The 14,320-nt window shown below is 31.8% G+C and overlaps 2 protein-coding genes and 1 long non-coding RNA gene across 3 annotated transcripts; 2 read left to right on the forward strand and 1 right to left on the reverse strand.

The window, feature by feature from the left end:
• The first annotated feature begins 878 nt into the window (after positions 1 to 878).
• Positions 879 to 2,027, forward strand: LOC139906305 (uncharacterized). The gene is made up of 2 exons (XR_011781735.1): positions 879 to 1,098; positions 1,164 to 2,027. It is a non-coding gene; the product is annotated as an uncharacterized lncRNA (long non-coding RNA).
• A 4,969-nt stretch (positions 2,028 to 6,996) lies between these two features.
• LOC121124276 (kanadaptin) lies at positions 6,997 to 9,175 on the reverse strand. Its single transcript, XM_040719436.2, has one exon. The coding sequence runs from the start codon at positions 9,020 to 9,022 to the stop codon at positions 7,175 to 7,177; it is 1,848 nt and encodes a 615-aa protein (XP_040575370.1). The 5' UTR covers positions 9,023 to 9,175; the 3' UTR covers positions 6,997 to 7,174.
• Positions 9,176 to 12,164: 2,989 nt separating this feature from the next.
• Positions 12,165 to 12,967, forward strand: Fis1 (fission 1 protein). Its single transcript, XM_040719258.2, has 2 exons — positions 12,165 to 12,468; positions 12,528 to 12,967. The coding sequence occupies exons 1-2, from the start codon at positions 12,259 to 12,261 to the stop codon at positions 12,792 to 12,794; spliced, it is 477 nt and encodes a 158-aa protein (XP_040575192.1). The 5' UTR covers positions 12,165 to 12,258; the 3' UTR covers positions 12,795 to 12,967.
• The last annotated feature ends 1,353 nt before the right edge of the window (positions 12,968 to 14,320 follow it).

Consider the following 14,320-nt stretch of genomic DNA (forward strand, 5'->3'; position numbering starts at 1 on the left):
GACCAGATAAAATCTTTAAGTTGCAAGTCTTCACATTCCAAAATCCTTGGGTCTAATAAAACCATCAAGAATACACTTCAGTTAAGATTGGTTGAGGAACTATATGTGATCCAATTAATCTATTGTGCCAAGAACTGTTTGGATGAATTTATAAAAATAGAGGCTTAATTCAAATCTTATCTCAATCAATTCAAAAAATGAAAAAAATTCTAAACACAATAACTAAGTTGGTGGTTCCATTAATTAATTGGTCTAAAAGTGTCACCGAAATTTCATAAAATGTTATATTTCACTGCGACTATGTACGTTATGATAAGAATTTATAAATGTAAACTGCAATTATCAAAGAAAATAGAATTGCTTCTTATACTTTTGGAAGCCGAAGATTGTGTATGCGAAATAAAGTAAATTAAAGAAATTATTCCATTTGTTTATAATAATTAATCGTGTATTTAAACTCAATAATTTTCTTTAAGTATTCATTTATTGTATTAAATTTCTTTTTGGGGCATTTGATATTTGTCACAAGTGGGTGCTGAAATCTCGTGACGTAACTCTTCTTATAGGACTATGAATTAAAGTAGTTCCTTATAAGTTGTGAACAGTCCTCAATAATGATTGAATAATAATTCCATAGTTGGAAGAATTGGTTAACTACTACCAACTAATTTTGGGTTTTTTTCTATTTTGGAGGAAAGGTTGTATGATATAATGTTCAAATGTGCTTGTAATATTTATTCTCTATTGAAATAAACCAAAATTAGGAGCCAAGAAGAAAAAAAAAGATTTTTCGGAACATTATTCACCATTAAAAATCACTCACTCTCTGCAAAAATGAAATACATGAATAGCTAGAGATCTGACCATTAGCAGTTATTGTTGTGGCAATCCTTATTCAGAATTAATTAATTAAACAGTTCCCTCCAGCTCAGTCTATGTCCAGTCCTGCATATTGTGGTATATGACAATACCGGGATAAATAGATATAATTAATATGGTATACTCGTCGCCGAAATGATGACGGGCCAGGAGCACGGGACGCACCTTGAGGAACTTAAGAGAGGAAGGAACAAGAAGAAAGGGACGGGATGAAAGAAAGTAATACTCTGATAAAGGTTTAAAACAGAACTGTATTCTAATAATAAGATATTGTACATTAAAAGTGAATACTTAAAATAATAGATCAACATCAGCTTTACATGTATATGCAACATATGAAAGTTCGGTCCTTGATGACGTCCTCAACTTTATTTCTTCTTGTTCTAATCCGTTGTAGTACTGACTACCCGAAGAATCGACAGTCTTAAGGACCAGTCCTATACAACTTGGACCCTTGGATCCTTGAAATAAGGATTGACACAACACTATTAGTAATCACTGTTAAACGGTCCAACGGTAAAAGACCCTGACTGTCTCACAACGATCATTTTAAGAAGAACATCTTATTAAAAATTATTATTTGGATTAATTTAGTAATGATATCAAAAAGTATCTAATTATTATACAAATTAAATACATTTTTTTAAATTAATTTTTGAACAAAAAAAGATATATATATATCATTTGGTGTGTATATATATTTTCTTAGAATTACTGATGTGTTATTTGATTTAGTTATATTTTTATATTCTTATGTTTAGTAAATATCATATTTTTTAGTAGGTATACGATAGTGTAGGTGTATATTTATTATAATAAGAACACATATGATAAATGTTAGATTAAATATATGTAACTTAACACAATCAATTTTGTTCAAATTTTCATGTATATGTAAATTTATTCAATTATGAAATCCCGGGCCTCTTTTTTCACCTGCAAACTCTGACTATAATTTTGCCAACAGGTGCCAAAAGATGGAAACATTTTCTGTATTTTAATATAAGAGATATATAAGATCATTTTTATTACACGATTTACACCACTATACACTGTAAAAACTAAAAAAGATGTCAATCTTTTTTAGTTTTATACAGGCCCAATTTTTTGGAATTTTTAATCCGAATAATAAATTTTATTTTCTTCAACTGTTGTCATTATTATTTAACTCCCGAGTAGTCCACTTCCTTTTCTACTACAATTTAATTATTCAACCCCTGATTGAACATTCGTGTGTGCTCATTTAAGTTAGAGAGTAAACTGGAGGATTTGTTGTGGAGTTATAATTGTAAGTCCTTGTTGGACTCAGAGTATAATTAAGAATCAACATCAGAGTTAATTGTCAATGTAGTTTTATTTCCTTCTCCCCCCCCCCTCCCCCTTCCTTGTCACAGCTGATTTAATGAACCGTTATGACAGCTAAACTGCTCTCCTCCGAAATATTCTACAAATTGTCAGGGTTACTTTATTAATTTTTTTTTTTAAGATGCCCAAAATATAGAGGATTTTGATCACTACTTATGCTATTTTTTTATTCATGACCGTTGATGCATGTTTTTCTTGACCGCCTTTTGAAATTTTAGGATGACCGTTGACACCTCTATGCATTAATTGCAATGCATCTTTTTTTTATAACAGCTGACATATATGTTAAACTGCGTTTAACCTCTAACTTAATTCGATATCTTAATGCTTTAAATTTAATTTCCATACAATTACGTCGCTCAGTCTATAACTTGAACACTATACTTCATGTCTAAATAAGTCTGAACCATAGGCAAAGTTCGATTTTTTTTCTAACAGGGGCCAATTGTATTTACTTACATACCATGTATTTAAAATTTCTCATTATCTTCTAATAAATCTTGATGGTGAGGGCTTCTCCCCCCCCCCCTTTTACAAACTCTGTCTGTGGTTAAATATATTTTTGATTAAAATTTTAAACTTAATATATTCAATGAACATTTAAAAAAAGATAAAATTGCGAAAAAGATAGGTTCTAAAAAAAGACAAGTTATGCTTAAATTTGAAATTATTGATAGATCCATAAAAAGATTTTTATACGAATGGGATTTGATTTTTATGTTTTAGTTGTGAGTTTACCTCCACATTGTGTGTGATTCATGATATAAAATAATAAGTTGAAATATAGTTGTACTTCGGATAAAAAAATATTTAAAAAAACCTTTACGGAAGACTATTTAAACCACCTGTGTACTGTGTATGGTACATTTCGCCAGTTTGAAAAAGTTATTGATCACTACGTGTGGTACATAAGGTTCTACCTGGTTTTCGGTTCAGCGGTTTTATCGGTCTACGTTCTCTTATTTCAACAGTTTCAGTCTCGGTCCCTGTCTTTGGTCTCGGTTCTTTTCTTTTTTCTTCTTCTTTCTTCTCTTTTTTATGGTATTAGATACAAACAGGGCCGCTGCAACCTTATATGCAGTGTGCGTAGTGCCTCAAGTTTCAGCAAGGGCCCCGAAAACTAAGGTTGCTTAACACAATGGTTTTCAAAGTGGAGGCTAGGGGTGCAGGAAGAAGGATAATTGAGGATTGCATTCAGTCTACACATTCATAGTACAGATTTTCCTTATCAAAGGGCCTCATCTAAAAATGTATTAGTATAGGAGGGACTTTCCATAGTAAAATTTGAGAAACCATGCCTTGAAAAATATTACAGGGGTCCCGAGAAGCTTAGTTGCGGACCTGGATCCATATTCTACCCCACCCCTTTCCTATTTTATTTACACCGTTTGGTCCCTAAAGCCAAAAAACGCTGCAATTGCGCAAAAAAACAACGGAAAAATGACTTATTGATTAAGGTTAATTAATTTTTATAATATACATATTACTTTCTTTATTTATTCTATATAGTAACAAAAGCACAAGAACCGAGACCCTTAAGCCTTATATTGCAGTCTTGGTTCGAATTTTTCTGTTCCCATTCTAGTGGTTTATGAACCAAAACCGCTAGACCAATAAGGGCACAACCTTTGGTGGTACACATTGCGATCAACAAGGTATAAATTATTAATTAGATATTAAATGCAATTTGTATAAGATATTTTTTTGCTATTCAGTATGTAGTTTTGTTGTACATATTCAAGCACCTTGCGAAAAGGTTTCTAAGAGTCTTTTGACCCCTTTTTCAATGAACATTCATAATACACATGAAAATTGTCTATAGTATTGTATGCACAATTTGAAGTTGGATATAATTAAATTTAACAAACATGAATAACAATTTCTACTTTAAAAAAATAAGTTTGTTTCTTGGACGATAGAAAAATAAAAATAAAAGTTTCCTTGGTTTTCCCTACTTTTCAAGAACTAACAAAGAAATAATAATATATGCAAATACCAAATACATATACACAAACATAAGACTTTAAGGATATTAGGAGTAGAGCATCAGTTTTCTAACTTCAAACGATATAACAATCTACATAATTATGTATGTATATAGCTAGAAGAAGAAATGAAACGCAGAGTATGACAAAATTAGGGGAGCTTCGATTATTAATATTATTATGCTGAATATGAAACCTTCAGGTCCCCTTCCTCCTTGTTTATGCTCCTTGGAGCCCTTCATACTTTATTAGAGTAGGTATAATAATGCACTTCAGGATGAAATTATGTTTACACAGATGGAATAATAAGTGTAATATATTCAATTTCCTCACAGGAGACAATAAAAGTTTGGAATTCTTCTGGGAGCATGTTATTTAACTTGTGTAGGATGTACTTATATTGAAAAATGAGTAGCCATTTCTTTTATGAAGAAAACAAAGTTAGAGGGGCCTGAATTTGCTTATATTCAACCCTAATAAAAAAATAAAGATTTATGTAATTCAGTCACAAGGAAATTTAGAATCAATGGAGTACACAGGATTTATATTTGGAGGGGGACTTTGTTTTTGGAACTTTTTGTGGAAAAAAAATTCATAAGCTAAAATTTTTTGTAAAAAAATTTCACAAATTGATAGCTATTCTCAAAAATTAAATTTAAAAAAAAATCACAGCTGTTGAAAAAAATTTCAAAAATTTACAGTTGCTCAGAAAAAATAAAATTTTTTGAAAAAATAATTAAATTTATTTTCAAATATTAAATTTTTTAGGCGAAAAATTTCGAAAATCCATAGCTATTCACAGAAAATGAAATTTTTTTGAAAAAAATTGTTGAACTAAATTTGTGGAAAATTTGAAAAATCAAAATTAATTTTTTGGAAAAAATGTCAAATATTAAATTTTTGTAAAAAAATTTCAAAAATTAAATTTTTTAGAAAAACAAATCTGAAGAATCAAATATTTTCAAATATTAAATTTTACGGAGAAAAATTTTGAAAATCCATAGCAATTCACAGAAAATTAAGTATTTATCAAAAAAAATGTGTTAAACGGAGCATATTTATCGAATAACTTATTACTTTGTTTATTTTTCAAAAATAATAAATTATGAAATAGCCATGACGTATCAAATGAGATGAGTGAATCGACGGCTGACAACAAGGGTATTTTTGTGTTAGCGAGTTAACGCCATAATATAAATAACATAATAACCGTTTCTTTATAGGGAAAATAATTTTTATTATGATAAAAAGGTATGAAAATATGAAGTAAGACAGTCATATGAGTGAAATAAATGTTTAAATTGATTTGATGACGATTTCTGGGATGAATTTGTCTCAACATATGGTATCGTATATCTTTTCATGGAAGGCCAAGAAGCCTTTTAGTTTAATATATATCATAAATTATAATCTCTTTTTAAGTTTTTGAATCAATCCTCTTTGCATATCTTATTAGGCTTTCATGCTAATTTCAATCAATTGAAAAAAATGAAGAATCCTTAAGAAATATTAGCATATAAGGGGCCATGTACTAGGTATGTACGCAAGTTTTTAGCATTTTTTTGCCACTTGCTTCTCCTCCACTATGTTTACATTTGATACACATAATTTACGTACTTTATTAAAACTTGAGAGGAATTTAGAATCCCCTCTTGTACGTACTTTGTACAAAGCCCTATTTTGAAGATTGAATTCTTACTCAAAAAAGAATACCTAAATGCAGCGTCGTAACTACGGGGAAGAATGGCAATTATGGGGCCGTGCTCGCCCAAAACGATGCTGTTTCCCGCATTCAACTGAAATATAGTAATTAACATCATTTAAATTTTATTTTACTAAATCAGAAGAATTTAACTCAAATAATCATTTTAAATTTTTGTGCTTTTATAAAAGAAAATCATAAAAATTAAAAACTGCAAGTAATAAAAATGTCATTTGAAGCCAGTTAACCGGCTATGAACAATCCTTGTCCCGGCCCTGGTCCCTCTTTGAATTTAAAATGACCTTCCTTGGATATATACTACCTCAATCAGAGATGGCATTCCTTGGGATTTATCACAAGATCTTGAGATATTGACGTTACGTTATGAATGATTTGTATCAAAATGCCGAACTCTTTGGATTTTAAACATGCTACAATAATTGATTACTTTCGTTTGATTATATTAATTGCAGCTTCAAAATTTGTTTATCTTGAGAATTGGTCGGGGAGCAGGGTAATTAGACAATTTTAGGGGTAATTTTTCTTGTTTGTGATTTCCATGCCATAAAGAAGGAATTTTACTTCCTATTAGTGTTTAAAAGAATAAACAAATGAACATCATGCCACTAGTTCGGGGTAAATTAACTTTACTACAAGTTATTTTGAGTAACGCTAAAAAAAGTTACCCGACCCTGATCTAGAGCCTTAAGAGTTTACTTCTCGTTTAGCCTTTTGTACTTGTTCTCGTTTCTTCTGATTTCAACTGCAGCTTAACAATATATTGGAAAGAGCTGTGCTACATATTCGAACTAGCAGCCTCCTGCCTTAATAAAGAAACTTGAACAGGGGAATGTTCATCAAAGATAAGCTTAAAACGCCTACATAAAATGATTATATAGATGATACACTTATCCGCAGATACTATTGAAGTTGAAGAAGAATATGAAATATTCAAGGTGAGTGTCAAATTGTATCGATATTCTGTATACTATTATAATTTCATTGATATTTTTAGAGAGGGGGGGGGAATCTATGGATATTATAAAATTCTGAGTGGCCTTAATGTATATATATTCAAACTTTATTTCAAAGTGATTGAAAGACATTAAATATTATTTAAAAGGTTTATTATATAAGAATGAGAATACAATATCGTAGTATGATAAATAATAAATATCAACATTGAAGGTGGCAAAGGGTATTCACACCTCATTATCTTGTGAGCCATGAATAAATAGAGCAATTAATATCCGAATTTGTCATTTAGACTTGTACGTCCATCCCCTGTTTGGTTGTCTGGGGGTACCCAAGTTGCATATTTGGGATCTGACAAACTGCTAGAGTAATTTCCCTCAATTTTACCTTCATCACAAATATCTGGAAGAGTTTGTTTCTTTGGATCTTTTTTGTTACTTTCCTCTCTTTTCTTCTTTTTAGGTTGAATTTTTTCCAAGACTTTTTGGGGTTCCTCTACTGCTGGCTCTGAAGAATGAGAAGGTATCGATTTTGATTTTATTTCTTCATTTTTTCTGTCTATTGATGCGTTTGGATTCTCTGAGTCTTTATTTGAAAATTTTTCTTTTTCTAAAGATTTAGGAGGTTTTTCAGTGGGTTCAAAGCTATTTTCAAGAGGCTCACTTTTCGCATCCTCTTTTTGAGCTTCATTTTTATCGGCAATTTTTTCTTTACTTTCTACTTTTGCCTTTTCGTCAACTTTGGGAGAGAGTTTAGGTATCATGCGAGTTTTACCAAAAATACCGCCTCCAAACCTTTTACCAATCATCACCCCACCAGAGAAAACTTTTTTCTCAGATGGTTTTGAAACGGAGGAAACCATATTCGAGGGCTTTGTTAATTCAATTAATTTATCTAATCTCAAAGACTCTCTCTTCAATTCATTAAATTTGGTCTTTAGTTTATTGATTGTATGTTTGTCAACAGCCCCGCCATTTAGACTATTAACATAGTCATCCATGTCATCCGCTCCAATACTTGCTTTGGACTTTTCTAACTCTGTCTGAACTTTTGACTTTTCAATTTCTACAGTTGCAAGTTTTTTTTTCAAGGAATCGTAAGTTTCAACTGTGTCCTGAGATTTTTTAGCTAACTTCATACGTTTTATGCGCTTTTCTTGGATATTTCCAGTCCTATCAAGAAATTCATCATCATCACTGTCATAATAGTCCATTTCTTCCCAATTTTTTGAAGTACTCTTCCTCTTAGAACTTGCAGATGAAGCCCTTAATATTCCTCGGCGATCTAATAACTTACAAGCTTCTAGAGCGCATTGTATAATGGCTTCTTTCTTTTTCCCTGCTTTCACCTCGGCAATAAGGGGCTCCCCAGTATCCGTAGGTATATCCACGGAACAGAGAAAATTGGAATGACCTTTTTCTTCAACTTTGTAATCTAGTTCGTACCCTTCTCGCTCAAACCAATTTTTTAAAGTCTTTTTAGGGTCATCTAGATCCAAAGGAGGTCCTTCTTCCTCAGTTGCGAAGGGATTTACATCATTATCGTCAACTGCATCTTCACGCATTCCCCAAGAAATCCCTTCTGGATTCTCTTTTTCTTCTAATTTCTCTAACTTTTTCTTCTGGAGAAGCTCTTTAACAGCCTCCATGGAGCCCTCAGGCTCTGAGTCTTCATCTGGGCCCTTTAATAGGAGCAAGCGTGATGATCCCCCCAATTTGATGCTATGACCCACACGCAGTGGAATGAACGTCCGCGGAATGACACGGCGCTTGTTATGAAATGTTCCATGGGCTGATTCAAGGTCGAAGAGGAAGAAGCCAGCTCCAGGTCGAAACTGTATAATAGCATGATGTCGAGAGAGGGAGGGATGCTCCTGGGATATGTCAACCGTAGGCAGTCGACCGAGAACGAAGAAGTTTTTCCCGGTGAGTGGATAAGTCTCAATGATCACTCCGTTTTTAAGAACTTCTAACTCATACTTCAACTTGGAGTCTGAAGGTGGGGTTCCACTCCATTCCGGCTCCTCATAATTCAAGTCTGCAATAGGTCCTTCTTTTATTACGGGTGGACCACTCCTCAAAGGTGCCTTAAATTCATCCTCATTCGTGCTGTCCATACTATTTGTTTTATTTATACTCCCAGAGATAATTATTGTTTTTCGTATTTTGGTTTGTTTGTTTATTTTTCTAATGCCAATTGTTACCAACTGAACTGAAATATACCTATGGGCTAAAGCCTGCAAAGATTCGACAAAGAAATCCCAAAAAATTAAGTTAGATAATTTTTGTTCAAGAATATTTCACCTTAATATATAAATAAATGAGATTTATAAGTCGTTTTGGTTATTTTTAGATAAAATTGATGTTTCTTAGGAATTTTTAATTAAAACATATAATATTACTATAAAACCCATTAAATGGATGTTTTCTGTTGGAAAAATGATGGAATTATGAATAGTAGAAAATACTCATGGATTGACGAACAAGCATGATATGAGGCAAGAACATAATTATATTATTTTTCCAACAGAAAAATGGATTTAATAAATATTGCATATTTTGATTTAAAAAATTGAAAGGGAACATCAATTTCAACCAAAAATAACTACGTATAAACTTCATTGGTTTATATATTAAGGTGAAATATCCTTGAGGTTAAATGGCTTTTAGACAACATGTCCAGAGGCAAAATAGTTTAAAGCAAAATTACCGGGCACCAAAACTAACTATTAAGTTAATTTAAATATTGAATTATTCTAAGTTAGACGGCTTAATAAATGTACTTAGACTTGAAAAAAAAATCAAATATGACCCTACTTTTGAATAGAAAAACATTCTGAACTTAAATGCTGTGGTGGAATAAATTTATTTCTAAGCACGCTACAAAGTATGAAATGAATAACGATCCACATCCCTATCAAGTACGAATGGATCTTCTATAAATTATAAACCGTATTTACATGAACTAAATACTCTTGTTATCCACTTATAAATTACATATATGACAAATATATTTACAGACAAGAACAAATTTGACTTAAATTACTTAGGGATGCGGTGGTTATGAATTGGAGAATGACTATCAAGGCTGTGACTAGGATTTTTATTGGGGAGTAGGCTAACTTTTTAGACTAAACTTTCAAAATTATAGACATAATGTTTTTTTTTAAAGATAAGACAAGCGTTATCGACAAAAATAAGTTATATCTAATTGTGACAAAAAAATATCTAAATTTTGACAATATTCTTTCCTTTTTTTTGACAAAAAAAAACCTTGTTTTTTCAACAAAATATTACAAATTTAAAGACAAAACTTATTTAGTCCAAACTTCCCCGTAGTCATGTGCCTGATCATAAAATGATATATTTGTAAGCGAAATATTTCATGAAATTATATTATGAATTATGGGTATAATGTTGATCAAATATCAAAGTAAAACAATTGGGTTTTTTTCTTCTTAAATATAATGTAAGAGAAAACTATGTATGTGACTATAATTGGCATCTCTATAATTGGCATAATTAATAATAAATATAATAAAACAATCTATTCTTTTAACATAAAGGGATGAAACAATAAGGAAATGAATTATAAATTATGAATAATATGGGGTATTTCTAATCGTAATCATCTTTTAAAGATAATTATTGTAAGCAGTATGAGGCGATAAATGGATTCCTCTTTCGTTCTCCCCTACATCGTTTTCATTAATTTTGTATTAATCCGTATGAGGAGTTGGCCTTTGGGTTTGACTTTCCGAGGGGTGTTCTTTCTTTTACTTTTTTTAGTGATTATTTTCCGAATTGGAGATGGAATGACACTCGTTTTGACGACTTGGATGTCATGTCTTTTGATAAATCTTTGACACCAGGTTCGAGTTCCATGAAAATCTTCAATTTTAAGATCAGAGCTCATTTTTTTTTCCTTCTTCGAGAATCATTTTGGCCGTGAGTCCCTTTTCGTCCTTTTCCTGCTTGAGAACCCATTCACTGAGCTTCTCTTCAAGATGAGGCCACTTGGGAGGACTTTGTCGGAAATTGCACTTGGTTTCAGGTAGGGTTTTGAGCTTTTCTTCTTTTTTAATCCAGTCACGAATTGTGGACTCGGAGGGGGAACCCTTGAAGAGTCGAGCTGCTGCGCGATTCCCATTCTTCTTGGCATACTCGATCACTTTCAACTTGAACCCTGCCGTGTAAGAGAGGCGATGTGCCTTATCATCACTCATTATTCTATTCCAGAAGGTTCAAGATGTTTCCGTCAATAAGGATAAATCCAAGCCAATAGTTAATATTTAATACTAGAAAAGGTAGAAATTAAATTATTGCATTACTCATCTATTAATCATTAGCTAGCATCAGTGTAGAACATCAGAGATATTCTGACGTCATGAAGCTTTCTGTACACAGTATTTGAGGCTTGATGTGTTTAAAATTACTTGCAACCTCTTTTAATTGTATCATCATTTCCAAAAACACGTCCTCGCTATACTTTATAAGAAACAATAATATATAACTACATACAAATTATTTTACTTTAATTGATAATATAGGCTGTATTATTTGAATAAGCTTGATATAGTTAGTATATACTTAATTCTATAGAGCGTTTTCAAATTACGTCAGCATTCTTGATTTCGGCCATTTTGGGGTAAACAACCTTGTTTTATTACAATAAAACCCCCCTTTTTCATTAATATTGCGGACAATAGTTAGCCATTGGATGTGTAAATGGGACAAACAAGAAAAATAACTTAAACTCTACTCTCTATTAAAAATGTATCCCTCTATGGTCTAGTTATATCAATTATTCAACCCACGCGATGTAATGTGTTATTACATTGCTTTAGAATTTTATTTCCATATTGTAGGTTCAAATTAACTATTATTATAGGAAGAATAAGACATTTTCAGCTAAAAAAACTACAAAATTAGCCAATACATAGCTAATTTCAGTATATATTACTTTGATTTAATTCCAATGTCACTTTTTATCATTAGCATCAAGTAGATTCAATCCAGGTATTGAGTCTTTCTTATTCATAAAGCAATTTGATGATGTTTAATCAAGATTCACTGAAAATTTATATAATTCAATGTGGTCAAAATATTAACTTTGAGCCCTCAAGATGACGTTTCCTTCAATGATGATGCAATTTATGACATCAGTAAAACTGATCCATTGGGAAGGTTTGTAGTTTATTAAAAAAGAAGTCTCCAGAGTGTTGAGCTGTCCCTGTTCTTTCTTTAAGATGACAGTTCTTGTTTATTTGTATTTCGACATTGTTATTATTAATGATTTTAGTAACAATTTAATTTCACTTCATGAATCATCCTAAGGATTAACAAACAACGCATGGGAAGAAGAGACATGGAGAAGATTTTATTAGAAGACACCGTTTCCACCGAGGACTTGAAAAAGTTTGAGACTCGCTATCATGAAGAACAGGCTGCACTTGGAACACCCAAAATCTCCACACAATTTGACTACGCCTGGTGCCTCGTCAAATCTAAATACCCTGCGGATATCCGAAGAGGGATATTCATTTTAGAACAACTTTACAAGGTATTCCCCTCTTTCATATATATATATAAATATATAATATTTTTTTTATCTGTACATAGAATGAAGATGTCAGTGATAAAAAGGATTTGCTCTACTACTTAGCCATTGGAAACGCTCGAATCAAAGAATATAATGTAGCTTTAAAATTTATACGAGGACTCTTGCAGGTTCAACCCGATAATAGACAGGCAAAGGAATTAGAGTCCGTTATTAAGAAGAAAATGGAAAGAGAAGGCCTTGTCGGAGCAGCTCTGGTAGGAGGAACTGTACTCGCCTTTGGAGGTCTTGTGGGTTTAGGAATTGCCATGGCATGCAAAAAAAATTAAAAATTTATATACCCCAAAATATGTGTCATTTTTTATTAGTTATATGTTTTAGTCAATGTTAATGTCGTTACTATATCAATTCGATTATCTTTTTTTGAAAAAATATTTTGAAGTACATATGTTTATATATAAATGTTTTGTGAAATAAATTGCATTTGATATTGACAGAAGAATTTATTATATTCACATTTGATTTATCCTTGCAAATTGTTCATTCATGTCAAAATGATTATATTTTATAGTTAAAATTGTTCTAAATTATATATTAAAACTTGGAACTGATAACCTTAAAGTTAGAAAAATGGGGATATTCTGCTCGAACAAAAAAGAATCTCCAACAGATTAATTAAGGTATTGTCAGAATGTTAAAAGTTTAGTTGTAAAAGTTTTGGAATGGTAATGATGTTATTTCCACATGAAACACGGGCCAATAATATTGAACGAAGTAATTAAAATATTATACTCGACAACAACGTGTTTTTATTGCTTCTATATCATAATAACAATTAATCTACTTTTATACATAGGAAAACCACGTTCAATACATATTAACAAGGGATATACAAATATGTATGGGGGTACACAAGAGAGAATAGTATAATAATTAATACACAAAATTGTTATTTTCTTTAAAAACGTTCAAAAAAAAATTTTTATATAAAAAGAACAAAGCTTTGTTCTTATCGGTCTAGCGGTTCTGGTTCTTGAACTGCAAGAACCAAAACCGACAAAGTCGAACCAAGATCGCAATATACTGTATGTCGGTCTCGGTTCTAGTGCCTTTGTTCCTATATATAAAGAAAATACAATATATATTATAAAAACTAAATTAGCTTTTATCAATAAGTCAACTTTCTCAGATTTTTTGTGTGAAATTGCAGCGTTTTCCAAGGCTTTTTTTTTACGTAGCCAGGATGATTCAGTTGTATCTTAGTTCGAAATAGCTAAGGGATACTTATGGATCTGGAAAAGTGATTTTAGGTACAAGAAGGTGTAAATAAATCCAGGTCAGCTACTAAGCATGTCGGGACCCTATAATATGATAACTATTATATTTCTTTAGCCAGGGTTTCCCAATCTTTACTATGTCAAGGACCCCCTATACTTTTAGCTAAGGCCCCCTTTATACAAAACGTGTAAACTATGTATGTGTACACTGAAAGCAATCCCCAATTCTTTATCTTCCTGCAACCTCCAAGCCTTCCCTCATGGCCCACACTGAAAACCATTGTCTGAAGTAAACTTACATTTCAGGCTCCTGCTAGAACTTGGGGCACTACACATCCAGTGTATAAGGTAGCTACGATCCCGTTTGTATCTAATATCATTTCCTGGGCCCGAATTTTCTAGCAAACGCCCCTTGTTTTAAGTGCCTGTTACTAAACTGATCTTGTATAAAAAAGAACCGGGGCCGATAGAATCACTGAACCTGAACCGGGCAAAACCTTGAAAAATAATCCTGTCGATACGAATTAGGGGATTGGAAAATTGTTAATGAAATTAAGCTAATGGCAATTAGTAATGCC

This window comes from Lepeophtheirus salmonis, chromosome 9 (genome assembly GCF_016086655.4).
Source record: "Lepeophtheirus salmonis chromosome 9, UVic_Lsal_1.4, whole genome shotgun sequence".
Taxonomy (NCBI): Eukaryota; Metazoa; Arthropoda; class Copepoda; order Siphonostomatoida; family Caligidae; genus Lepeophtheirus; species Lepeophtheirus salmonis.